The sequence below is a fragment of the Molothrus aeneus genome, chromosome 14 (assembly GCF_037042795.1).
Source record: "Molothrus aeneus isolate 106 chromosome 14, BPBGC_Maene_1.0, whole genome shotgun sequence".
Classification (NCBI taxonomy): domain Eukaryota; kingdom Metazoa; phylum Chordata; class Aves; order Passeriformes; family Icteridae; genus Molothrus; species Molothrus aeneus.
Genome location: NC_089659.1, coordinates 166,332 through 192,609, shown reverse-complemented (window position 1 = coordinate 192,609; position 26,278 = coordinate 166,332). Strand labels below are relative to the sequence as shown.

At 54.5% G+C, this 26,278-nt stretch overlaps 1 protein-coding gene across 4 annotated transcripts; it reads left to right on the top strand.

Moving 5' to 3' along the window:
* Window positions 1-4,992: 4,992 nt before the first annotated feature.
* PHKA1 (phosphorylase kinase regulatory subunit alpha 1) lies at window positions 4,993-26,093 on the top strand. Of its 4 annotated transcripts, XM_066559497.1 has the most exons (33): window positions 4,993-5,100; window positions 5,204-5,362; window positions 5,843-5,890; window positions 6,437-6,605; window positions 6,969-7,051; window positions 7,227-7,307; window positions 7,717-7,815; window positions 7,920-8,066; window positions 8,389-8,442; window positions 9,867-9,989; window positions 10,100-10,195; window positions 10,945-11,052; window positions 11,247-11,325; window positions 11,771-11,905; window positions 12,936-13,045; window positions 13,700-13,844; window positions 14,781-14,859; window positions 15,278-15,357; window positions 17,175-17,351; window positions 17,745-17,839; window positions 18,008-18,147; window positions 18,274-18,430; window positions 18,608-18,687; window positions 18,883-18,961; window positions 19,048-19,177; window positions 19,554-19,655; window positions 20,059-20,174; window positions 20,486-20,524; window positions 21,324-21,368; window positions 21,622-21,792; window positions 22,310-22,363; window positions 22,501-22,701; window positions 22,952-26,093. In XM_066559497.1, the coding sequence occupies exons 1-33, from the start codon at window positions 5,023-5,025 to the stop codon at window positions 23,123-23,125; spliced, it is 3,633 nt and encodes a 1,210-aa protein (XP_066415594.1). In that variant the 5' UTR covers window positions 4,993-5,022; the 3' UTR covers window positions 23,126-26,093. The 4 variants fall into 4 exon arrangements, with proteins under 4 accessions (XP_066415594.1, XP_066415595.1, XP_066415596.1 ...); XM_066559498.1 differs by lacking the exon at window positions 20,486-20,524; XM_066559499.1 differs by lacking the exon at window positions 21,324-21,368.
* Window positions 26,094-26,278: the final 185 nt, after the last annotated feature.

The window sequence follows — 26,278 nt, the reverse complement described above, 5'->3', positions numbered from 1 at the left end:
TTTCCACTGCCCCAGCACATCACCCTTGGGCTCTGCCTCTTCCTATAGATCTGGACTTCAGGGTTTATCTTGCTCTGCCTGGGGCTCACTTGGCTCATCTCCCCTCCCCATGCAGTGCTGCTCAGTGGGGAGATTTTACAATGACAGTTTTATGTAAATTGTGGGTTTTTAAAGGCAGGAACCTGTGCTGGGGTGCTTGCCCCATGGCATCTGTCCTTCCTGCAGCCCCCATGGCTGCTGCCTGGTTTTGGTGGGCAGGGGGGCTTGGCCTGATGTTCTCAGATATGAGCTGTGTCCCTAAACAGGAGTACCAAGCTCTTAGGAGGTGGCTGGGAGTCTCCTGGTGGAGGGAGGGCAGGGAGGGTAGGAAGTCCAGGTGTCTCTGTGTTTTGCATCTGACACGTTGGTGGTGTCAGGATCTGATGTGACCCTGCCTGTGGCATTCCTTCCCAACTCACGTGCACCCCATCCCTATCTAGTCTCAGCTGCAGAGGCATCTCACCAGGCTGAGAATTTGGGCTGGAGCGAGGAAGCCTCTCTCCTCCCCTGCAGTTCTGCTCTCGAAGGGCTGTGAAAAACTGGAGGGACCTGAGCTGCCATCTCTGCTTCCGGTGCTAGAGGCCAAGGCAGCTGCCTGTGCTGGGCTGTGCCTGCTGTTTCCTCTGACACACCTGTTCTTCAGCTCCTTGGCTTGCTCTCTAGCTGGGTTCAGGTTTTGTTCCCAGAGGTCAGATTCCTGTTGCAGATGTCTCTCTACCTTCTTGCACTCTTGCTGTCACACAGGCCTTGGGGTCTGCTGAGCTCCTGGCATGTCCCTGTTTCCAGAAGGGTCAGTCCCACTCTCAGCACCCCTGCTGCCTGACTCTTCTCTATTTATTTCTTGACTGTGAATAAATGAATTGATTGATTTTGCTAAAGACCATCTTGGCCTGTTCTTGCACCGCCCCCAGAGTGCAGCAGATGCACCCTGGGATAGGTTGCCCTAGGCTGTATCCCTGTGCCCTGCCTTTGTGCTTTCACTGGAGGGGGTGGGTGCAGGGGTAAATCCCAGCTGGTTCAAGCAGGGCCTATGAGAAGTGCCTCCCCTGGAGCATTGACCTGCCCTAATGCAGAGGAGACCAGATGTGGCTGCAGGCAGCTGCCTCCATGGATCTGGGAATGAGAGGTGCCCCGCATCCCTCTGTATGGGGCAAGTCCTAGGAGACCATGGAAGAGCAATGAGCCAGGTCTCCTGGGGCTGTCTGTCACCATGGCCAAGGCATTTCTCTGCTGTTGCTATTGTGGGTAGGTATCTACAAACAAACCTGACTGTTGCTGGATATGGTGCCCTGTCTGCAGTGCTGGAGCAAAATTTCCATTCTTTGAGCAGCAAGGCATAGGTGGCAGTCATCATCCTTGGCACCAGCACTGTCACCTGGGTGCTGTTTCTCCACAGCACATGCTTTTGCCAGGGTCTCCTCTTGCTTGGGGTCCAGCCCCATCTGTTATTGCTGGCCCAAGCTCCATGGGATGTTTCAGCAATTTTATTTTCCCCGTGTTTGCTGTTGGATGGGGTGCTGTCAACTCCAATCCCTCCCTTTCCTGCCAATCTCAAAGTTTCTTTCCCATCCTGAAAGAGTGAGAAACCACAGAGCCCCAGGTTCTCTTTTGCCCCTTGTCCCCAGCTAGCCACATCTTGGTGATGAGTGGGGAACATCTGCTTTTTTGGAAGCTCACAGATCTGAGCCCTATCAATCATTAACCATGTTCTGTTGATTCATGCAGGCAAGTGATGATAAAAGACATGGGGAGGGGCATGCTCCCAGCCCTGGATACCCCTAGATGCCAGTGCCCCCCCCACCCCCAACCTGCTGCCAGCATCCCTTGGACCAGCTGGGCACCTGGAGATGGGTGAGCACTGGAGTTTGTCACCCCAGCCCTGTGTCCATTTATGCACTGTGCCAACAGGCTCTTGAGTCTTTTGGGATTGGCCCCTTCCTTGAGTACCCATGGGTGCCCAGGGCCTGCTTCAGCAGCAGGATCACCTCTGTGCTGGTTGTGGGAAAGGTGCTACCACAGAGATGGAGGAGCAGTGATTCAGGGAAAGATTCACTGTCCCCAGATGACCCCAGCACTGTGCCTGCATCATTGCTGAGACTGCCAGGCGCAGGGTGCAGTGACCCTAGCCTGTTCCCTGGGTGCACCTTGCAGGGATGATCTTCCTGCAGATCCCGCAGCTATGTGAGCCCCTTGGGCACAACCTGGCATTCCATTGAGGACCACTAATCCTGGACATTAGCCCCAACCCACCCTCAGGTAGGGATCTTGCCTGTGGAGCTGCTGCTAGCCTCTTTCTCTTCCCCAGGCCAGCTAGTGCATCCCTGTTCCCTTCTGCCTTGTTCGAGCTCCTTCCCCTGCCCCAAACCCCACACTGAGGCTTTGCTTTGTTTCCACAGGGTGCCCATTCACTATCCCTCCTGCTGCCCCTCCTAAGTGGGCATGAACACCTCACACCCCACATCCTGTAGGCTGGCACTGGGCAGAGGAGGGATGTGTCCCATGTGCCCTTGCAGTGCTGGGGTAAATCTAGGCTGGGCACAGTACAGGGACACCAGTATGGAGATCACCCAGCTGTGGAGAGCAGGTGCTCCCCAGGCACCTTGCCAAGACTGTAGCTGTATGCAAACTGTGATGGCCAGGATCCAGACGCCTTATGGGTGTCCTGCAGAGATGCTGGCAGCTGCCCAGGGCCACTGAAATATTTGTGCAGAGCCATTACCTGAGAGGAGCAGTGCCTGAGAGGAGGCACCTAACGGATGGAGTTTGCAAGACTATGGAAGCCTCAGCACTCAGAATGGCTGACAGGGCCCGTGCAGTCCCCACTACCATCCCCAGGAATCACCATCAGCCTAGCACTACTCCTCTCCCTCCTCTTGCTTCTCTACAGCTCCCTCCAGGGGGGTCTTGGCATGAAGGGTAGGTGCCAGGTGACTCAGGACATTCCTCCCTTCCCCATCTGCCCTTCTGGGTGTTCCAGGAGCCCCAGGGGGTGGGAGGCATGTGGCCCTGCAGATGGCCCATGCCTCTCTCCTCCTCCTTCTAGAGGATGGAAAGCAGCAGACCCCTGGGTGCCCACTGCTGGCACAGCACTGAGTGTGTCATCAGGGCCTGCAGTAACTGGGGACCCCTGCTCATCCCCTGCATCACCCCCTGCCTAGCCTTGTCTGCATGCCTGGGACTCTTAATGTCTCTCATCCCTACAAGTCCTGTGGCCTGCTCCATGTACCCTGATGTCCCCAGCCATGGGGCCTCACAAGTAACCCAACCCCACCAACCTTGGGAGTTCTCAACTCTAGCACCCCCACCCCTACACTATTCCTCACTGCCCACATTCCAGGGACCTCCTGTGCCCACCATTGTGGTGTCCTCCAGTTCCAGTGACACCAGCCTAGGCATCCCCCCAGCAGAGCCCAGCTGCCCAGCTTTGGCCCCCCCACATCCAGCTGCCTCCAGCTCAGGGATGCTCTCCCTCTGGACACCATGGCACAGTGCTCTTGGCTGCTCTGCCCCACAGGGCTGGGGGTGTGCCCCACCACAGTATGAGTGCTGACAGCCACTAGCATCCCCAGGAATGTCCACTGTGCACTAGAATCCCCAGAGACCAAGGGACAGCATGCACTCACTGCTGGGACAGGACTCTCCAGCAGCTGTATGTCCTGTGGGCTGGGCCAGGGGGAGACTGTGCTGCTGAGCTCCCTGGGGCCATGCCGTGGCTGGGCTGCTCCAGATGCTCTGTACAGAAAATAAACCTAATGCACCCTGACACATTCAGCACCTTCTTGTCCCTGTCCAGCTGTGCAAAGGCAGATTACATGGATGACAGGGTCATGTGTGCCTCAGGGTGGCACATGGCACCTGCGGGGTCCTGTCTCTCGCCCAACAGCTGCAGAGTCCAATGCAGCACCCACTTGGCCCCCACCCACCCAAAGGGGTCCCCAGGATGAGGCGTGCTGTGGTCTTCAGGAGCCCACTGTGTGCCCAAACGCTGCTGGTGCACCTGTGTGGGTGCACATCTGTATGATGCACATGTGTCTGCCCGCACCTGTGCACGCAGGTGTATGCCTGTGTGTGCGCATGTGCACGATTGTGTATGTGCATGGGAAGCGTGGCTGTGTGCTTATGCATATGTGTGCTTATAGGTGAGGGTACCTGTGGGTATCCACAGGTTTGCACACCTGTGAATGTACATAGGTGCACAAGTGTGGGTGTATTTCTGTGTGCTAGGGACACACAGAAAAGCAAAGCACAGCTGTGTACACGTGAGTGCATGTGGAGGTATGTGTGCACACGCGTCTGCCTGTGCATGTGTTCCAGTGCAGGTAGGTGTGTACGTGTGCATGTGTGTGCACGTCCATGCTCCTACGTGCACGTGCACACCTATGGACGTCTCCATGCCTCTGTCCACATGCGTGTCTTTGTGTGTGCACCTAGCTTACGTGTGCGTGTCCATACAGACCCACACTGGTACGTGTACCTATCTGTGTGTCCGTCTGTGTGTCTGTACAGTCTCACACTAGTACGCGAACACATCCTGCGTCCCTGCGCCACACTACACACCAGTCCGAGTATCTGTTCCACACCGGCACAGGTATCTGTGCGTCCGCGCGTCCGTCCGTGTATCTGATTATCCGTGTGTCCGTCCGTGTGTCTGTCCTTGCAGCCGCGTATCCATACTCAGCGTTGCTCGGCCTTCGCCCGGCAGGGGGCGCCGAAGGCCCCCGCCTCCACGCCCGCGGGGCCTCCATGTCCTCCAGGTCCTGCCCACTCGGGACTGAGCGCCCCGTGGACCGAAGCCACCGCCGGCGAGAAGCGCCGGGCAGCGCGGGTGGGGCGGCCGCTCAGGGGCTGTAGCGGTGCTCGGGTAGCGCCGTCGGCGGCAGCGAGCAGGCGGTGCCGCGGGGCGGAACGGGGAGTGGTGGGGCGGGGCTTTGACAGGACCCGTGCCGTCCCGCCGGTGCCGGTTCCCATCCTGTTGCCGCCGTCATGAGGAGCCGGAGCAACTCGGGTGTACGTCTGGACGGCTACGGGCGCCTGGTGCAGCAGACTATCCTCCGCCACCAGGTGCGGACCCTGCCCGGGAATGAGGAGCAGACCCGGGGCCCCGGCGCGCTCCGCCGGCCGCTGGGCCAGGGAGTTCTGTGTGAACGGTGCGTCCCCTCCGCAGGACGCGGTGACGGGGCTGCTCCCCGCCAGCGCCGACCACCAGGACGCCTGGGTCCGGGACAACGTGTACAGCATCTTGGCGGTGTGGGGTCTTGGCCTAGCCTACCGCAAGAATGCCGACCGCGACGAGGACAAGGCCAAGGCCTACGAGCTGGAACAGGTAGGAGGGAGCAGGAGCCGGGGGCGGGGCTGGTGTCACTCGGGGACAGCAGTCACCCCGGTCTGGTCAGCCACAGGTCACAGCTGGGTCAGGGGCAGTGCAGTGAGGACGAGGACGCGGCTCTACCCCGACACGGGAGGCAATGGGAATGGATGTCAGAGCCTGCTCTTCCCAGACCACACTGGAGCCCAACCAGAGGGTCTAGACCTCTGGCTCTGGGGTGATCCGGGGCCACAGACGTTTTCTCAAGGGCCGGGGAGCCATGTCCTGCAGCCATGCCCTCTGTCCTCCTGCACAGCATGGCAACCTGGCCTTGCTGGCAGACCAAGAAATCTTCCCTCTGCTGTCACCCAGGGGCTGTGAAAATGTGAGCAGGGGCTCTGATTACGGACACTGAGCCCCACAAAGGTCAGCAGCCAGCTGATCCTGAGTCAGGGCTTCTCCTGGAGATTAACAAACCTATTTTCCTTGTTCCTGCAGAGCGTGGTGAAGCTGATGCAGGGGCTGCTCCAGTGCATGATGAGACAGGTAGGGGCTGGGGAGTACCTCTGAGTGTCATGTGGTCTGCTTAAAGCCCTGCTATACCACAGAGGCTATTGTCCTAGCTCGCCCAGCCCTCCCCAGCCTTCCTTGATGAGCAGAGGGAAGGCCTCCTTCCAGCAAGTCTTGAAATAAATTCTGAGTGAGCATCTGTCATGGGTGTGATTGAAGTTCCTGAGCTGTGGGCTGGCAGCCAGTGGAGCCTTTGCCAGCTGCTCCCTGTCATGAGGCCTGGCAGGATTCTACAGCTCCTCCTCCCTGAGGGCATTTGGGGTAACCCTTTTCTCTCTGCATGGTGCAGCTGTGGCAATGGGCTGTCCACTGCTGCAGTCCTGTGCTGCAGCAGCATGTGAGCCTGAACTCGCTGCCTTTGTGCACAGTGGGGCTCAGCCCAGGGGTTTCGGAATTTCTACCCTGCCAGGCATGACTCCATGTGCTCCACTCATGGCATAGGGCAGCCCTTGGCTCAGGAGCTGTCAGATCTCTCTGTAGACAGGGTTTGATGAATGCCTGCATCTCTTTGCCCTTCTCAAGGTGGACAAGGTAGAGGCCTTCAAGTACAGTCAGAGCACCAGGGACTGCCTGCATGCCAAGTATAACACCCACACCTGTGCCACTGTGGTAGGAGACCACGAATGGGGTCACCTACAGATGGATGCTACCTCCCTCTACCTCCTCATGCTTGCACAAATGACGGCTTCAGGTAATGCTGGGGGCTCCCGTTGCAGCTTTGAGCATGCTACTCTTCAGGTTCTTCAGAGTCTCAGTTTGGATGCAGCGTCCTGGGTGCCAAGCTGTTGCAATGGCTTCCGTGACCCCCACTGTTTCCTTATGCTCACAGTACCTGAGGCGGGTTTGGGCCCTCTGATGTTGGTCTCTCCAAAAGTCCGTTTGTCTGAAGCCCCAGTGCTGCTGTAAGGGGTGGGAGTGGAGATGGAGTCAGCTAAGACATAACTCCCGTTGGGCAGGCATGCAGTGGGGAGGAATCGTCCCTGGGTTACTGCAGCCCCATTCTGAGTATGCTTGTGGGCTTGGAGCATAATGTGAATTCTTCCCTCTGCTTTAGGCCTCCACATAATTCACAGCTTGGATGAAGTCAACTTTATCCAGAACCTTGTGTTCTACATCGAAGCTGCCTACAAAACTGCGGTGGGTAGCATGTGCTGGGGAGGAGGGGTGTGCTCCAATGGTGGCAATACTGCACTGGTGTCTAGGAACAGCTGTGGGTTCCACCTGAGCCACACCTGCACCCTCTGGAAGCACCGTGGATGGGTGTGATTCAAAGACTTTCTGGGTGTGTTCTGAAACAGTGCCTGCTTCACAGGACTTTGGCATATGGGAGCGTGGGGACAAGACAAACCAGGGCATCACTGAGTTGAATGCGAGTTCTGTTGGCATGGCCAAGGTGAGCTGGGAAGCAATGCTGACTGGTGGGATGAGAAACACCAGTGGCCCTGAGCTGCTTTTTGACAGGGCAGGCTGGGCATGTTGAACTGCTGAGGCTCAATGCAGTGATAGGTTCCCCAGGAACCTATCTTATTGTGCACTGGGATAAAACTGTGCCCTTCTAGCCTGGATTTTGCCTGAACTGGGAGTGAAAAGTTAATTGGGGGTGTGTTGCAGAAATGTTCCAGACCCTTTTGATGTCTGGAGATGTCCCATTTTGACCTGAGATGTTCTGCAGCCACAGCAGGGTTCAAATTCTTTTAAATTTGGGCAGTGCTTTACACAGAGGGACTAGCATGGAATGATAGCTCTTATAGATGAGCAGCAAGGTAAAGGACATGTCTTTTTGTGTCTCACCCTGCTTGCAGGCTGCCCTGGAGGCACTGGATGAGCTGGATCTCTTTGGAGCCAAGGGAGGCCCACAGTCAGTGATATGGGTGCTGTCAGATGAAGTGCAGCACTGCCAGGTGAGAACCCCTCAGCCATGACACTGTTGCAAGAGGAACTGTGATCTACTGGGTTTGCAGTGTTAGCCTGACAGCCTAACCACCTTTCCTTCCCCTTTGCCCAGTCGATCCTCCACTCAATGCTGCCCAGGGCCTCCACATCCAAGGAGGTGGATGCCAGTGTGCTCTCTGTCATCTCCTACCCAGCATTTGCTGTGGAGGACAGCGAGCTGGTAGAAATCACCAAGCAGGAGATTATCACCAAGCTGCAGGTGAGCATCTCTGCCCTTGGCTTACTGTTCCCAGGAGACAGCTGCAGTCCAGACTGCTGTAGCCCTTTTTTCCCCAAAAACATGTTCTGTGGGAGGTTGCTGGGGCATGTCCTGTCCCAGTCTCCATGACCTGTGGCAGGGGTGTGCAAAGAAGCAGCCCTGTGTGCTGTGGCCCCAGGCTGTGATTGTGGTACCTGAGTGCTGGGTGAGTGAGGGAGGGGGTGTTTGGCTGAAGGAAACATCCTGCCCCTGCTTCTGCATTGAAAGTACAAGATATCTCACACTGTGCCTCCTGCTCAGCACATCTTTCCCTCCCTTCCAGGGCCGCTATGGCTGCTGCCGCTTCCTCCGGGATGGATACAGGACTCCCAAAGAGGTGAGGGTCCTCAGCCCTGCTGCCTGGCAGAACTTGACTGCCAAGCAGCAGCCTGCCTGGATGCCGCACAAAGGCTGTGTTAGGGAGCACTGGGAAGACAGGAGCCCTGAGTAGCCCCAGGCAGTGTCATGGGTCTGGGCAAGGCTCCCCAAAATGCCAGAGCTCATTGGAGAGGTGGTATGTCCCACCCACGCCCATAGCAGATGGCCAGAGACTGGTTTTGCCTGTATCCTGAGACCTGGTGGTGTGTCTTTCTTAGGCTGGTAGAAGGTGGGACCAGTGCCCAGCATGGGAGCCTTGCTGAGGTGGGCTCTTCCAGGGCTGTATCAGCCCTGAGCAAGGTAGCTGTGGAGGTCACAAAGCTGCTTCTGTCTCTCCTAGACCAGCAGCCAGCTTGGGTACTGTCAGAATGGCCCTGGGAGCAAGTGGAGAGTTTGCTGCTTTGGGGAGAGAAAACAGGAAAATTTTATAAGCAGCAGTCTCATTTGTTAACTGCTGAACTAGGAAATGATATTTAAAGGCTCTTAAGTCATCACCAGCTGCTGGGCCTGTAACCTTTGGTCTTGAGTACTTCTGAATGCTTCTCCTTTGCTGCATCTCTGCAGACCTGCCCATAATAGGCAGTATGTGTGGCTGCCTTTCCTCCAGAGCCAGAGGGAAGCAGCAGCATCTCCAATCCAGTGTTCCCAGTGCTTGTGAGCTTTGGCAGCATGCACAGTTGTGGATTACTTACTTCTGGGGAGCTGTGAGGCATGGAAAGAGCAGCAGTGCCTGCAGAGGCATGCAGCTAGCTGGAGTCAGATGGGATTTTGGAAGCTTATGGCTGGAGTCCAGGTAGAAGATATCTGCTCTTTCTGCCCTCTCTGCCTGAATAGTCTGCTAAGGCAAACATTCTCCCTTCTCTGCAGCAGACAGAGCAGTTAGCAGGGAGGGTTGAGGATAGGGCACTACACCACACAGAACTGTGGTGGGAAGGCTCTGTGCAGGCAGCTCTTCATCCTGACAACTTCCCTTGTGTTGGGCTCACAGTGGCACCACATGGCAGGAGGGCCATGAAGGAACCTCTCTGGCCCTGTGTGACCAGGCCAAGCCCTCTCACCTGGCTGGGCCAACTTGATGGTGCTGGAGGATATAGATGCTGAGAGGCTCAGGCAGAGCAGGCAAGGCAGAGGGGACCCAACATGGCACAGGGGATGTAGACCCCAGGAAGGGTAAGTCTCTCCATTATCAGTGCAGGGGGCTCAGGAGGGGGTAGTCCAATGGAGAAAACAGAGGCTGGAGGTGAAATTGCTTTTCAGTTCTTTCTTGGCCATCTGCAAATAAGGGCTGGGAGGACATTTGAGGCTATGGTCTCATGGGGAGGAGAAGCCCTGTCAGTTTGAGGGGATCCTGTTACATACCACCTGCCTTGATGTCACTTACAGGACCCCAGACGCCTCTACTATGAACCTGCTGAGCTGAAGCTGTTTGAGAACATTGAGTGTGAGTGGCCTCTCTTCTGGGCATACTTGATGATTGATGGGATTTTCAGTGGAAACATGGAGCAGGTAAGAGAGGTGAGACCTGCTGGGCTAGTGGAAAAAAGTCCCTGGCAGGAGAAGTGTGTGGAGGAAGGAAGCAGGTAGCTGGCAGCAGATTTCCTCTCCTCTCTTCTCAGGTGCAGGAGTACCGGGAAGCCCTTGAGGGGGTTCTTATCAAGGGGAAGAATGGGGTACGCCTGCTGCCAGAGCTCTACAGTGTCCCACCAGATAAGGTGAGTGAACCTGAGCTATGGTAGAAAGCTGGAGTGTCTTACAGAATCACAGGATATTCTGAGTTGGAAGGGACCCACAAGGATCATGAAAGTCCAGTGCTGAAACTTCTGGTCTCCTTATCAGATAATTAAGTTTTAAGTGCTTATTAACCCAAATTGTTAGTGAAGGGGCACATGTAGTGCATGGAAACCTCATGTATAAAAAGGATGGCTTGGAGCTGTTAGGAAACTGTGATAAAAATTGGGGTTTTTCTCCCAAAGCATTTCTTGTTCCCACACACAAGAGTTCTTTGCTGACAGTCTGCTTGCTCAGAGACTCAGTGCTCCGAGAGCTCAGAACAAGCAGACCTGGGCTGAGTAGGTGGAGCTGAGCTCCAGTGCAGTGGTGAAGGAATTTGTGTGGGCCTGGGCTAAGAGCAGTAGCCTCCTGATGCTCAGGTTATCCAGGAGAGATGTGCTCCTCACCAGTATCAGAAAGCATCTCTGAGTGCTCCTGGGGCATGTCAGTTCTAGTGGGATGGCCTGAACTGAGAAACCAAACATGGTTTGAGCAGCTGCTCTGTTGTCTGACACAGATGCCTGGGGCAGTCATAGTAAGAGAGGAGGAATGTAACCTGGGTCTGTGACAAATGCTGTTGTCAGGCCTTGTTTTAAGCCTTGAACTGCTGGACTTCAAGATGCAGTGAGGATGCTTCCTTCAGCATCCTGTGTCTATGGATCCCTTCTTGACCTCCTGACTTGTCTTCCAGGTGGATGAAGAATACAGGAATCCACACACTGTGGATAGGATACCCATGGGCAAGCTGCCACACATGTGGGGACAGTCCCTCTACATCCTGGGTTGTCTGATGGCCGAGGTAGGGTCACCCTGGGTGCTGGGGAGGGCTGTGGGACTAGGCTCTGAGCTGTGAAGGTGCAAATGCTGCCACTCACCATGGGGAAGTTGTCACCTCCATCCCCCAGGACCTCTTAAAGGTGGGTTGTCTGTAGGCATCATCCATTCTACCCTACCCATAAAATGTTAGTCTCTTTATACCTTTTTTTTCCACAGGGGTTTCTAGCTCCTGGTGAAATAGATCCCCTCAACCGCCGTTTCGCGACTGTCCCTAAACCTGATGTGGTGGTCCAAGGTGAGGGAAAGGAACCAGTCCCAAACCCCTGAGTCTGGCAGGTGGGGAGGACTCTGGCTGTGCAGAATTCAGAGGTGCCTCTGGGGTGACTCTGCTTGATGGGTTGCTGCCAATACAGCCCAGTCTCAGCCCTGGCAGGGTGGGTGAAAGACGGGGTGCAAGTCCTTCCGTTTCATCCTGTGTTGACCCACAAAACTATCATCTGCTGCAGCCTCCTCTGCAGAGAGGTTGAAAATTGTTTTCCTGCCACTTGGTGAGGAAGACTTGTGTGTATAGAGTGTTAGGAGGAGCAAAGCAGACTTCTGCAGTGGGAACTGGTTCCCAAGGGACCCCAGACAGCTTCTTCTCTGTGGTGTGGTGCCTCGTATGTGTCCCCAAAGGCATGGGGCAGTGTTGTCACACAGCCTTGTGCCTCTATTGCACTGAGACTGTCTTCCATCCACAGTGTGTATCCTGGCTGAAACAGAGGGGATCAAGGCAATCCTGCAGAAGGAAGGCATTAACGTGGAGACTGTGGCAGATGTCTACCCCATCAGAGTGCAGCCTGCTCGCATCCTCAGCCACATCTATGCCCGGCTGGGTGAGCTGGGCTCCCTGCTCCTGCAGCAAATGGGGTGCAGAAGGGTCTGTCTCACCCCTGGCACTCCTGCTCATAGACAGTCATGTCCTGCCCTCTGCTTGGCTGATGAGGATTCTGCTGCCCATTTCTAGGCCTGATAAGGCCACTGATGGCAAAGGGGAACAAAGTGGCAGACAGTGCTGTTCAGTGTGATTCTGACAGGAATAGAGCTTTGGCTTGCAGTTGCACAGTCACCCCAGGAAGAGACAAGAGACTGATAGATGTTGAACCTCATGTGGGCAGGAGTTGTCTTCTGTTCCTGTATTCAGATCTGGATGGGGGAGCCAGATCCCAGAAGCGCCCTCTGGCTGTCCCTGGCAAAGAGGGCCCAGAGCTCAGGCAGTATGGCTGTTGCTAGTGGGTGGGCAGGGCTGAGTGTGAAGGGAGGATGTGCTCACCTCTGCATGCTTGCTCCTTGATGCTGCAAACCCTCGGGCAGGGGGTTTGTTTTGCAGGAGCCAGAGATTTAGCCTGGGCCAAAGGAGACACCTGATCTGCTGTGATTTAATTTGGCAGCTAATTTAGGCCACCAAAAGGCCAAGCGTGATGGGCAGGGGGAGCAGCCTGGCAGCTGCCAGAGCTGACAAGCAAGGGGTAATGCTGTTGCTGCACCATCCTGGGCTTTGGGAGTCATCCAGGAGCAATTGGAATGCTGATAGAGCTGTCAGCTTAGGGGGCCCAGCCCTATGCAGAGGGGCACCCCTAGCACTGCTCCTGCTTCTGACATGCCCAAAGACCAGAAACTGTGACACTGCAGAAGTCAGGACAGGCTGTGTATTGCTGTTTCATCATGTCTCTACCCCTCTGGGCAGGTCTGGGGACAGAATTACTGTCCCTTAGAACTGTACCGGCTTGACACACAGTTCTGGGATATCCCAGCTTCAAACTAGCATTTCCCTGCTGGCTGGTAGCAAGATGCCTGGCACTACTTGCTGCTGCAGCCCTTTCATGAGAAGGCTTGTACTAAAAACTCCTCTCCCTGCCTTCCCAGGCCGCAACAAGCAGATGTGCCTTACTGGACGGCCCTACCGGCATATGGGTGTCCTTGGGACTTCCAAGCTCTACAAAATCAGGAAGAGCATCTTTACCTTTACCCCACAGGTGAGTGACATTGCAGAGGCTCATTCCTAGCTATTCTGTGATATGAAACTGGGCAGGAAGTTTCTTCAATGGCTGGGTACTCATTCTAAGATACACACTCTAAGGTGTGACCCCAACGCTCTCTAAACAGCCTGGGGGTGTGGAGTAGTCCAACTCTGTGGCATGAGGCAGCACAGTTGGTGGTCCTGGCTGTGTGGATGTTGGGACAGCTTGAGCCTTTTAATGATCAGTATTGGATGAAAATCTCTGCTCACCCTGACGAGGACACCAGGAGGATGCTGATGGCAGGCCAGGGATGTGTGTCCAGGGTACAAGCAGTAATCCCAACCTAGCACTATGGGGAGTGCATATTCACTTGAAACAGGCACAACATGGACTCACTGTATGGGGCTGGATGCTGCTGCTGCTGAGCTATGGTGTTAGTTATGTCCCCATAGTTGTTAGTGGCCAGTAGCTGCCCTGGGGTATGAGGGTCCCTTGCTGGGCTGTACTAGCACCTGCCAAGTAAGGGAGGAGCTGTTAGTGCAAAGGCACATGCCCTCTGGGTGCACAGCATGGCTAGCTTGACTGTGTGCCTGTGGGAAGACATAGGTGGCACCATAAGGACCTAGTGACTACATGTAGGGCTGATCATGTCTCTTGCTGTCCTCAAAGTTCATAGACCAGCAGCAGTTCTACCTGGCTCTTGACAACAAGATGATTGTGGAGATGCTGAGGACAGACCTCTCCTACCTGTGCAGCCGGTGGAGGATGACTGGGCGACCAACCATCACCTTCCCCATCTCCCACACCATGCTCGGTATAGATGCTCCAGCATGGCAAGGCATTTGCTTAGAGCAGCCCTGGGAAATAGCTCTGCAGGAGGAAGGGGGTGGGCAAATGTGTGACCATCTCAATAACAGGGACATGGTGAGGCTGGAGCAGCCAGTAGTGTCCTGTGCAGAGCTTACTGCTCAGAGGAGCCATGTTGAGTGGGCAGCTGGCCTGGCAGCTAACAAGGTCGTCTGTCAGGCACTAGTACCTGCAGCTCAAGGGCTGTTTGCTGGCACAGACGTATTCAGGCTCCAGGCAAATAGGCTTGTGGGAAGGCCTTTTGGGAGCAAGACCAAAAACACAATTTCTCTGTAGAAGTGTTCTTGGTGCTCTTTCTGTGTCTTGACTCTTCTTTAAGACTGAGCACCTGCTAAAGGCTTTCCTAATCAACAGAGAGGAGAAAACAGTAAACCGGAAGGAGTAAAGGCACAGAGTAGAACTGGCTTGCCTGCAGCAGCTCACAGGTTCCCTATGAGCCTGGTGTAGGAAAGTGACTTTGTTCTGCTTTAAGGCCTTTCTGTCTCTCCTTGTGTATTTAAAATCCCCTTAATTTCTCGAGTGTGCCTTTTGCTGTGGTGTCTCCTGACCTCGACAGCAGCTCACTCCTCTGCTTCTTTATGTGAAAGGCAGAGACAGAGCAGAGGGCTGTTAGGGGCTGCTGTCTAGTACTGTCTGCTTCAGCCAAAGGTGAAATCCGTGGAGCCTGGAGTGCATCCTGGCATGGTTTTCCTTGAATCCAGCCTGGACAGTCCAGAATTTCCCTTTTTGGGTGGTGCTTTTGGTACCACAGCCTGACCACATACCCCAGAGTAAGGGTCTGGCCATGGTGCTTTGGGTGTCTGAACGCTCACCTAGTCCTGGGTTACATTCTGGGGGTGAGTTTGAGCATGAGGGCCTGACTGCCTGTGCATCTTCCACACAGATGAAACCAGCAGCAGTGTGCATCCCACGGTGCTGGCAATGCTGCAGAAGCTGCAGGATGGGTATTTCGGTGGTGCAAGGTGAGTGCAGCTTCCTGCAGTGCAGGAGGGAGAGGGCTCATGGCCTCCAAGAGCCTGGTTATGAGGATACCTGCTGGGCAGAGTATAGGGCGTGGGGGAGCAAGCTGGGGAAGATACACTGGGGTGTGCTAGGCTATCAGCGTCCCCTAGGGCTACAATCCCAACAGAGGAGATGAAAGAGAGGACATGGCCCTTCATGTCATCAAATCCATGGCTACAGGATTTCTCTAATAGCTTTTGGGCAGCCCTTCCATGCCCACCCACAGCTGAAAGATTTGCAGGCAGCTAAAGTAGACACCAGTGTGTGAATGCTCCTGGTGAACATGTCTCTCCCCATCAAAGGGCAGGAGCCAGGAGGTAAAGCCAAGGGTATCACCTCCCCTTTCCTCTCCATGTGACCTTCCTATCTCTTGCCCAGAATTCAGACTGGTAAATTGTCGGAGTTCCTGACAACATCATGCCGAACACACCTCAGCTTTATGGACCCTGGGCCAGAGGGTAAGGTCTTTGCCATGAGTTACAGGCTCAGCAGTGACAGCTTTGAGAAGCTAGACACCTAGGAGTGGCTGTATGGCTTGCAGGTAGCAGAGGATGGTAAACAAGAACAGGCCAGTCATTACTGTGGGGTGGCAAATGCCTAACTCACCCTTACAACCATAACACCCAACCTCCCTGCCAGCATACACCGCTGTGTTCTTCATGTGCTTGGGTTTTCACCATGTTCCCATCTGGCTCTCTGTCAACCTTGTCTGGAATGAGCAGCTCTGACCTTCATAAGCTGCTGTGTGGAGAAGAGATAAAGGATTGGCAGCCTGCCTCAGCTTGGGAGATGTGGCTGAGGGTCTTTGATGCATAAATGGCAATGCAGAAGGTGATAGCACAGTGACAAAGGTGGTGGGGAAGAGCAACCTAATTAATCTCTGGTTTTTTTCCCAAAGCCTTTGCCCCTCCCCTGGGCAGAGCTACTCCCGTGAGTGCCAAATTGAAGCCTTACTGCTGTATAGAGAGTACCTGAGAATGCTTTGGCCTGTCACAGCATAAGGGACCACCCCCTCCCCCCCCCGCCCAGTTGTGCAGGGTGCAAGTTTTGCTGTTCCCCTTGCAAGCAGGCCTGGGGACATCTCCTGTGTGACCTAGCACTGGTCATCATCAGCTTTCCCACTATGTTTTAACTCTGCAGCTCCTGCAGCCAGTGAACGCACTGCTGGGACTCTGAATGCTCATTTTTCTTGCCCTTCTCTCACTTCATCTGCAGCCTCCTTACAGGCTGCATCAGGGTTTGTCCAAGGTGTCTGCTTTGCCTCCCAGCTCCAGTGAGAGGATCTGCCTGGTCTTTTAACAGCATCTCAAAGATGCTAAATTTTAGATTTCCTGTGGACAGATGCTGCAGCCAGGTGAATGTTCTCAAGGGTGGTGCTTAGAGGATTTTTCCAGCCTAGCCTTCAGGCACTGTCACGAGGCACGCTGTTGAGGGGTGGAAAGGAGATGCCATGCTGCTTCAGGTGCAGTCAGCAGCTTGTCTCCTGGGCCCAACACATCTCTAAGTTTGCCAGTTGGAGAGCAGCATAACTTTGCCCTGGCCCATTGGTAGTGCATTGACATCTGTGTTTTATCTGAGGCAGTTCCCCCCCAGGGGCATCCCCTCACTTTTATCTCCTGACTGAGCAGAGACCTGGCCTCTGAGCACCGTCTTCCATGCTGCTGTTAGTGCATGGTTCCTCTCATGATCCTGATGTGGTGTTGGGGGCTGCTTGAAGCTGGGCAAAGAGCAAAGCAGGAACCATAACTTTTCCTTTAACTCCAACTTACAAATAACTGTTGCAAAACCCACCTTGCCTTGCTCCCTTGCTGGAGTCCTGCTTGGAAGATGCCCTTGCTGTGCTTGGGTGCTTGTAAGTGGTCTCTGCTTGGACAAGCTGCCTCTGGCTGTACCTCCCCACTTCTTCCCTGGAGAGAAGGAGTGTGAGGGTTTTCCTGCAGGGTTTGAGTGGGACGTTCCTGTCCTTGCACAGGCTTGGATCAGAGACATGCTGCAGCAACATGCTGTTGCTTCCTTTGTCAACATGGGACATGGAGAGAGCCCCAGTTTAGGGCAGGCAGTGTCCTAGGCAGGAGTCATGCAGGAACAGGGGTGCTTTGTGTGCCTGGCTGCTGGCACTGTCCATTAGTCTACCTGACTGCCAGCACTGGCCCTACATTGTCACTTTGTGCAGCCAGCAAAGCTTTCTCCCTGCTGAGGCACAGGTGGAGCTCTCTGGGCCTTTGGTGCTATGACTCAAAGTAGCTTCTGCTCTGCTCTGCTCTTTCCCTTCCAGAGGACACTGACGATGAGGTTGCTCAGTATCTGGATCACCTGCTGCAGCGCACGACTCCGCAGTCAAACCTGCCTCCGACCACCCAGCGGGGAGGGCTGAGCCGCTTCAGGGCTGCTGTCCACACCACCCGTGACCTCATGTCCCTGGCATCCAAGGCCAAGGACCTGCATGTCCAGAGTGAGTAACTCCAACACCCTCCACATCTTCCCTTGAGCCCAGGGGTGAGGTTGAAGTGCTTTGGGAGCTTTCACAGCTGTATGATGCTAGGGTTACCGTGGGTTGCAGAGAAACTAAGCCTTTACCTGGGCAAAGGCACTTTATGTCCATCATGTTAGTCCTGGCCATGGAGTGTCTTGGAGTTGGTGCCTGGGCAGCCCCATGAAAACTCAATAAAGGATGGCAGCTCCCTGTGGTGTTCCTCTGAATGGGTAGACAGGGGCTCCTTCTCCCTTAGCCAACTTCTCTGCAAGGACTGGTTGGGGAGCAGTGTCAGTGTCTGAGGTAGTTTGGGGCACAGTAGTGGTGACTGGGTCTAGATGTGTCTCTGCCAACCTGTGGGGTTTTTTTTAGATGTTGGGATGTATGTCCCCAGCAGGATCTTCCAGGCATCGCAGCAGTCAGTTAAGCTTCTGAGTTCACTCCACCAGCATGACTTGGATGGCAAGGTGAGTTCTGTCTCTCCCAGACTGAGCTATCCTTTCAGCTATAGCCAGAGTGTCCTTGCAGGATTGCAAAGGGAAGTCCTGTTGTTTGATGAGGGAGAATATGCATGGGTCCATTTGGTGCAGGGTGCTGGTGATGCTAATCATCAGCACAGGTCTCCCTTCCTCCAGAGCCACGCACTCTATGCAGAGATGAACTTGCCACGTGATGAGGATGGCAACGTGGACTGCAAGGCACTGGTGGACCAGCTGCGCATCTGCCCCACGCTGCAGGAACAAGCAGACATCCTTTACATGCTCCACATCCTCAAGTAGGATGATCTCTGTCCTGAGGGCTCACTGTGCATAGAGCGGTTTGGCACAGCCCAGGGGGCCTGCCAGGGAGCTGCGATAGACAAATTGCTGGACATAACGCAGCACCTCCTTCATCTTCACAGGGGACCCGAGTGGCACACAGGGCTTGATAGTGAGCCTGGCCCCACCATCAAGGAGCTGCTCACTGAGTTGTATGTGCGTGTGGGGGAGACACGCCAGTGGGCCCTGATTCGCTACATCTCTGGTATCCTCAAGAAGAAAGTTGAAGCTCTGGATGAGGTAACAGCTGTACAGCCAGCCTCTGAGGTAACAGCTGTACAGCCAGGCTGAGGTCTGTCAGGGAGGAGGCAGCAGAGTGAGCAGGAGAACCATGGCTGCATCAGCTCTGTCTCCCTCTGCCTTGTGCTGAGCCCCCAAACCCTCAGCTGTTGACAGCAGCTGCCTTTCTGTCCCCAGGCCTGTACTGACCTCCTGTCTCACCAGAAACACTTGACAGTGGGGCTGCCCCCAGAGCCACGTGAGAAGACAATCTCCACGTGAGTGTGGCACCTCTCTCTCCCCAAGCATGCTGGGCTGGGTCTGGATGTGAGCCTGCTGCTCTGGGGTCCATGGGCAGGAGTGGCCCTGGGTGGCTGTCCCCAGCCTATATCTCTCCTCTTGGGGCTGTACTGGGGGTATGCAGGGTTTGCTCTGCTGCCTCTCACTTGCTCTGTTGTTTGTCCACACCCCAGCCCGATCCCCTATGAGGAACTTGTTCACCTTATTGATGAAGCCAGTGAGAAGAACCTCAGTGTGTCTATCCTCACCCAGGTGAGGGGCTGGGATGTCAGGGAAGCCTAAAGCTGGGTATCTGCCCCGGTGAGCAGCAGTGAGGTGATCTGCCTTTGTCCCTCTAGGAGATCATGGTATACTTAGCCATGTACATACGCACACAGCCTGCACTGTTTGCTGAGATGTTCCGCATCCGCATTGGGCTCATCATCCAGGTGATGGCAACAGAGCTGGCACACTCCCTGCGTTGTTCAGGTACATGTGGCAGAGACAACACCCTTGCTGGGGTAGGTGCTGTGATGCTTGGGGCTCTGTCAGCCACAAAGGAGTACTGTTAAAAGTGGGCAGCTCAGGCTAGGACAAGACCCTGCATAGAAGTGCCAGTGTCTGCAGCTGGACATGTTCTTGAGCAGTACAAACAAGTGATTGCACTGCAGTCTCCATCCCAGCATGTGCTGGGCTTGCCATGGGAAGAGTCCATGTTATAGGCAACACCTGGAGCCTAGTGTATGTCCTTGCCAGATGACCTCCTGTACCAGTGCTCCCCCTGGTCACAGAATGGCATGCAGGGTAGAAATGTCCTAGGAGGACTGTGAGGTAGGCTACAAAATCACAGTTCTCTTCTTTCCAGCTGGAGAAGCCACGGAGAACCTGATGAATCTCAGCCCATCAGACATGAAGAGTCTCCTCTACCACATCCTTTCTGGCAAGGAGTTTGGGGTGGAAAGGAGCGGTGAGTTGCAGCAGAGAGCATCTCGGGGCAAAGCTGAGTGCACAGCATGGCCAGATCTACATGTTCCTACCTTTGAGCGCTGTCCCTGTTCTCCCCCATGTTCAGCACAGATGCTTCAGCACTGGAGGGGTCCAACAGGAAGTTCTGCTCTTCATAAGGATGGGGCTGAGTGACTTCTGGGATCAAGCCCGAATCTCATGGCTATTTGAGCTTTGCTTAGTTTGACACTTGATCTGGTTGGGTCTAAATTGAAGCAGTTCTGTACTGCGCTCATGGATCTGTGATGTTATCATGTTAGAGGGCAAGGTCATGCAGAGGTCCCAGTGCCCAGGCAGCGATGTGGGATGAGGGATGGCCATGCCTTGAGCAATGTGGCCCACTCTAGACCTCTCTTCCCCACCAGTGCGTTCAGTGGACTCGTCGCTCACCACTGCTGTATCCATCTGTGACATGGGAGCTGTCGGGACCACCAGGCCTGAGCGCACTGGCCTTGTCAGGCTGAAAAGTGAAATCAAACAGGTGAGGGCAGGTGGTGCAGGCCACTCACGACAGGTCTTGTGGGTGAAAACCAGCTACAAACCAGACAGAACTGACGGAAGAGTGGGAGACACAGATGCTTCCAGGAGCTAATTTTGTCTCCAGTTCTGTCCTGAGGGGAAAGTTGGGGTGAATCTGGTAGTGGGTAGGGGTTGCTCTGGCAATTCAGTGGGAGCACAGGGGTGCTTGAGAAGGTGCAGGGGTGAGGAGGACCATGTGGTGTCCCAGGTGTGGCCAGCATCTTGGTGGGCATCTTCCAACAGCAGAACCTTCATTTTGTTCTTCTCTTGCAGCAATTGGATAAACGTAGGCAGTCTCTGCCTGGGAGTAAGGTGAAGCCTCCCTGGTCCTGCAGCCTCAGCTTTTGCCCCTCATGCCATGCACCAGGGCAGCTTCCCTGCATGCACAAGTCAATGAGCTTCCCTCAGCTACTGCAACAATGAGTTGGCTTCTCCTCTAAGCAACTGCCATTATAGCCAGCTGGGAGCTGTGCTCAAATACATTCCATTATACCCACAAAATCTGCTGAGCAGGATGGCTTGATGCTGCCAGTGCCCTGACCAGTAGTGACTCTGCTGGACAGTTCACTGGATCCTGCCTGCAGGTTCCCCAGCTATTTCTTCTCTGGGGAAGGATGCCTGTGGTCATCTACAAATGCCAAGGACCTCCTCTTGTGCCTATGTCCAGGAGGAGTCCTGAGCTCTAGAACACGTCTTGTCATTAAAGAGACAGGGGACAGAACTTGCTGGGGCCAGGCTGATGCAGCAGAGTTAGGACCAACTTGCTGCAGTGTGAAACCTGACATCACAGAGGGTTGTCTGTGGGCAGTGACCTTCCTACAGTTCCTTCTGTCTGCTCAAGACTAAATCCCTGCCCATACCAGCAAGCCAGCAGAGCAGTAGCAGTCCTATTCCTGTGTGCAGGCCAGTGCAAACCCACTGCTGCTGCGGCTCTGGCATGTGCAGCCCTCTGCAGCTTTCCTTTCAAAACTCCCTCTGTCTCCAGCCAGCCCTGGCCCTGGTATAACTGCCCTGGCACCTGACTCTGACCTGTGCTGCTGCTACTCTGTTTGCTGTGACTGCTGCCCTGCTCTGGCATGGTCTCATTTCCATCTCTCCCTTTCTCCTTCAGCCCCTCAGTTTGCAGTCCGGAGACACCGCCCTCAGGTCCTCTCTGGTAACCTATGTTTGTTGGCTGCACACATAGGGTCTGTCTTGTTTGTGGTTGCAGGAAGGAGCTGTGCTCTGGGGGATGCTACAGGGAGCTGGGGCTGTAAGGTGGGCTTTGCTGGGGGCAGGGGGTAGCAGCTCTGTCTTGGGAATGAGGCTGGAGAACCTCAAACAACAAACTCTTGAGCAGCAGCAGGCTGCGTTCCTGTGGGATATTTAACTTTGCAGCAGTCTCTGTGGTTCTTGTTTTGTCTGCCCAGTCTGCTGGGCACACAGAGCTGCTGGGCAAGGACTCCTTTTCAAGGATGCTAGAAGACCAGGGCACTACGGACAGCCGTCAGGGCCAGTGGCAGCGGAGGCGCCGGCTGGATGGGGCCCTTAACCGTGTCCCTGTGGGCTTCTACCAGAAGGTCTGGAAGGTCCTGCAGAAGGTGAGTTAGACTGGTGCCTCTCCATGCATGTGAGCCTCCAGTCCCAGGCACCAGCCTTGCCAAGGGGACTTAGGCACTCAGGGCTGGTCCCTGATGCTGTGTAGATATATGCTTCAGAGACAAGGCCTGCAGCTGACCTTGGAAAGCTGTAGAAGATGTGCACTTGCCTTGTAGTCTTGTAGGATGTGCCTCAGCCTGTACCTTGCAGAGGGGAACTGCTCAGGTGCTTCATGCATCAAGCAGACAAATGCATGGCTAGAGCCACAGCTGAAGGTGCTCTGGGCACAGCCAATCCTCAGCATGGTGAGCCAGGGAGCAGAGCCCCATGCAGGGGGCTCTGGCTGACGCTGAACTGATGGGAAAGGAGTGATGCTATATGGAGTCAGGAGGTGGAGCTGGGGTGTATGGGCAGCATGCACCAGTGCTCAACTGGGAGCAAGTTCGTGGGCTGGACCTATGTACCTTAGCATGATGCTTCTCCAAGCCATAACCATGATCTCTCCTTCTTGTTCTGCAGTGCCATGGTCTCTCTGTGGAGGGCTTTGTTCTTCCCTCCTCAACAACCAGAGAGGTAGGAAGTTCATGTGAAGGGGGGATGGGGCACATGGGTTGTTGTGTGCTGGTTACCCTGGGTGATTGCCCAGCATAGCTCAGGAATTCAGCAGGTGATACAGTGCTTTAGGTACACTTCTTTCTACCTCCTCACAGATGACCCCAGGGGAAATGAAGTTTGCTGTGCATGTGGAATCTGTCCTCAACCGTGTGCCCCAGCCAGAGTACAGGCAGCTGCTGGTGGAAGCTATCTTAGTGCTCACCATGCTGGTGGACATGGAGGTGCACACCATTGGTGGCATCATAGCTGTGGAAAAGATCTTGCACATAGCAAATGACCTCTTCTATGAGGAGCAGGTAGGGGCCAGGCCTCACCCAGGGCTGCTGGCTACATTCCCCATACCTGTGCAGGGCTCACCCACTTGGAGAGCCCTGCCTGTTTTCCCTGTTGTATTCATGGGGCACAGCAAAGCAATAGTGTCTTCCTCCCACTCCTCATCATCAATGTGTCACACTGAGTGCAAAAGAAAATACTTGGGATGGAAGCTGATAATGGGATTGCCCTTTTTCCTAATGATGTCTCTCTGCTTCTCTGTCCAAAATCCAGAAAGCCCTGGGTGCTGATGAGCACATGCTGGAGAGGGATCCTTCGACAGGCATCTGCAGCCTGCTGTATGACAGTGCACCAAGCGGCCGGTTTGGCACCATGACGTATCTGTCCAAGTCGGTGGCCTTGTATGTGTACGACTTTCTGCCCACAGATGGCTGCTCCATGCAATAGCTCTTGCAGTTCCTCACTGGGTTGCGGGTGCTCTGGGATGGTTGTTTCATACAGCTTGTAAAGATGAACATTAGGTTAGTTTGCAAGGCAGTCTGCGTGGCCATCTCTCCTCCCAGCCCTGGCCTCTTGGTGAGTGAGCAGCCCTCTGAGGAACTCCACAGGAGGCATGTGTCCTAAACTGACCCGTGCCTGTGTGGCCTGCAGAGCAAGGGAAGGGCTGAGCTTTGAAGCGTGCTTGTGTTAGAAGGTTCTGTCTGCATGACTCCTCCTGATTCATCATCTCCTCCTGATTCATCATGGAAAGACCTCTGTTTGAGGGAGTTGGAAAGGGGTTCCCCTGACCAGACCATTGTGCTCAGCATTACAGTGCTCTCTGACCAGCTCGAACTCTCCCTGCCTCTAACAGGTTTGCAGTTTTTAACCTCTTCTGTGCTGCTTATTATTCCAAATCTGCAGGATTTATGCTAGTGCAGGCTGAGGCTCTTGCTCTTCCTGCTGCTGATGGAAAAGTTTTGCTAGAGAATAGGGGATGGTGCCTGAGCCTTTCTCCCAGCACATCCAAAATCAATATGGTCCAGCCCAGCCACAGCTGTGCTGCCTGGAAGCAGGCAGCCCATCATCCCCCACTGGGTGTCCTGTGTGCAGAGCTGGGGAAGTTATGGTAGCCAGGATCCCTTTTACCTCCAAGCTGCTAGTACAGGGCTTCTCGCTGGCTGGGACATGCCAGTGGCAGCCCCTGTGTTCCATCTACTCTATCCATGGCAGTGGTTCTAGTGGCCAAGTGACAGGTTCCTGAGTTCTCATGCCCTGTGAAGCAGCTCTGAGCTGGCTATTCGGTGTTACCTGTGCAATCAAAACCATGCTTTTAATGCTCATCTCTGGCTTCTGCTCCATCTTCCACAGCCTGGCAGAGAGGAGGATGGGGACATAGCAGATCCCTGCTCTAATCTACCATGCAGGTCAGCCCCGACTCAGGATGGTGCAGTTGGACTAATGAGGATTAGGCACACATGCCACAAAGCGGTTTTAGGAAGTGGGGTTCCCTTTTGGCTCCCTAGTTCACCTCCCTAAGACTTCAGGTGTGCTCCAGTACACCCAGCATGTTGAGCAACAGGCCAAGAACCCTCACTTGCACCCCCTCACCTTGCAATGTCCCACAGCTTGTCACAGGCCAGCCTGATATCATCTATGTCCCCCTCCAAGACTGGTTTACAGCTGTCTGTGAGCAAAGCTCTGAGCAAAGATCCTCTTTCCCTTTGGGAAAAGTTGATCCCATCTAACCGCAGCATGCCTTGTTAAAAAAAATATTAAAAAATCTGAAATTGTGGCAGTGACATCGGCCACCAAGCCATATATTCAGCAGACTGAATCCATCTCTTTCAATGTCACTGACCACAACTGGAAGGACAGAGGAAAGAAACTGTGTTCCAGAATCTCTTACCAACCATCCCCAGGCTCTGAAGTCTCCTTTGATTGCCCTTGGACTGTGTGTTGCAGTTTCATTGCCACCCACATGGAAGAGCAGCAGTGGATAACAGTCTGAAGCTGAACCTGGCTGGGAAGTGTCCTAGTGCTGTGCTTAACTTGGGCCCTAGGAAGGCAGCAGACTTCCCTAAGAGGACTGTCTGTGTGGCACATTGGACCCTCAGAAAGGAGTCACCTACAACTGTAACCCATCTTTCTTTAGAGGTGGACATGGTCTGGGGGTGTCACAGCCACGGCAACACCTCTGGTGTAGATGGACTAACATCTGCATCATCCATTGCCTGGTCTTCCACATGAGGGATTCATACCTGCTGTACAGAGGCATGTGGGTAAGCAAGGTGGGCAAGGAGGGGATTTGCTTCCACCCACTCCTTTTAAGTTACTGCCTTCACCTGCCAGGGGAGCATACAGGATTCCCTTGAACCTGTGTATTCTGGGGTGGCTGTTCCTGTCAGACAGGGCAGAGCCTGGTTCTACGAATCTTTCTCAGACTCCCTTATGCCCCTTAATCTTTCTACATCCTCTCATATCTGAGCCCCGAGGGTGGGCAGATCTTGGCCACACTGAACGCAGTTGTTCTCACCACTGCCATGCTTCCCAGTGAAAGGCTCTGGCAGTCCCTGCACCCAGAGGCCTGGATGGCTGTGTGGTTTCATGGGAGCTCTGTCTGAGGAGCCACATCCACTCTAGGAAGCACAGAAGATGTTGATTCTGTCAGGTAGATGTCACAGCCTGAACTCCTTCTGAGAGGGTGATGGACAGCAGCTGAACTTGTCTCTTGAGCTGGCAGGGTGACAGTGCCCATGTCGTGCGCCACTCTCAGCCCATGTAGCCTGTGGTGCACCCTGGGCTGGCTGTGTGTGAGCGCAGGGGTGGCTGCCAGGCAAAAGTCAGCCACTCCACTGTGGATATGGCTGGCTCCAAAGCCAGATGTTTTCCTCTGTGCCTGCCTGCGTTTTTTGATGTCCAGGTTGGTTTGGCCTCAAAGCCAGGTGGTCTCTTGGGGCAGAAGCTCTTCTGTACATGTGGTTGTAGGGAAGATCATGAAAAGCCAGTGTCCATAAAGGAGACAGAGGAGTCCTGCAACTTTATTCAAATAAAGGGAGAGAGTCCACTGGGACATTAGCCTGTGGGATATTCTCTCTCTAAGTTTCAGAAAGTGCAGCTTCCTTTTATCCTAAACTCCCGGGTGCTTGTTGCCCTCCTCCTTAGCCCATTTGCTGAGATACTGGGAAGGTACAGCCTTCCCAAACGGTCTACCACATATTCTCCCCTCGAGCCTGTAATTTTCCCCCAAAGTTCAGAAACTCAGGCTTGTGTGGACCCATTTGTCTGTTTCAGGAATCAAACTGTCTGCGTTTTGTAACAAACCTGTGGCTTGAAGTGGGTAGAAACATTAAGACCCATTTCTAAGACGTTAACACCCGTACCCTCGCCCTTGGAATTGTTTGTAAAGACATTAGCACACATCTTTCCTATCATGGCTAATCCCTCCCTTTGTGATCCCTGCTCCCGTCAGGGGAGACTTAAAGGGCCCAGGCCCCTGCCCGGCGCCTCCCTCTGACCCGAGGGAGCCGGTGGGAGCTGTCGGGGGCGGGCCCGGGCATCTCCTGAACTGCGGCTCCTTGAGCAGAGCGGGCGCCGCGTGGGGGGGGTTGCGTGCAGGCC

What these genes read in the sequence shown, in the direction of transcription:
- PHKA1 (XM_066559497.1), top strand. Translation starts at nt 5,023, where the DNA reads ATGAGGAGCCGGAGCAACTCGGGTGTACGTCTGGACGGCTACGGGCGC. An exon ending in AGCATGACTTGGATGGCAAG is followed by an intron (nt 17,840 to 18,007) that starts GTGAGTTCTGTC and finishes CCCTTCCTCCAG; the next exon opens with AGCCACGCACTCTATGCAGA. An exon ending in CGTGAGAAGACAATCTCCAC is followed by an intron (nt 18,688 to 18,882) that starts GTGAGTGTGGCA and finishes TCCACACCCCAG; the next exon opens with CCCGATCCCCTATGAGGAAC.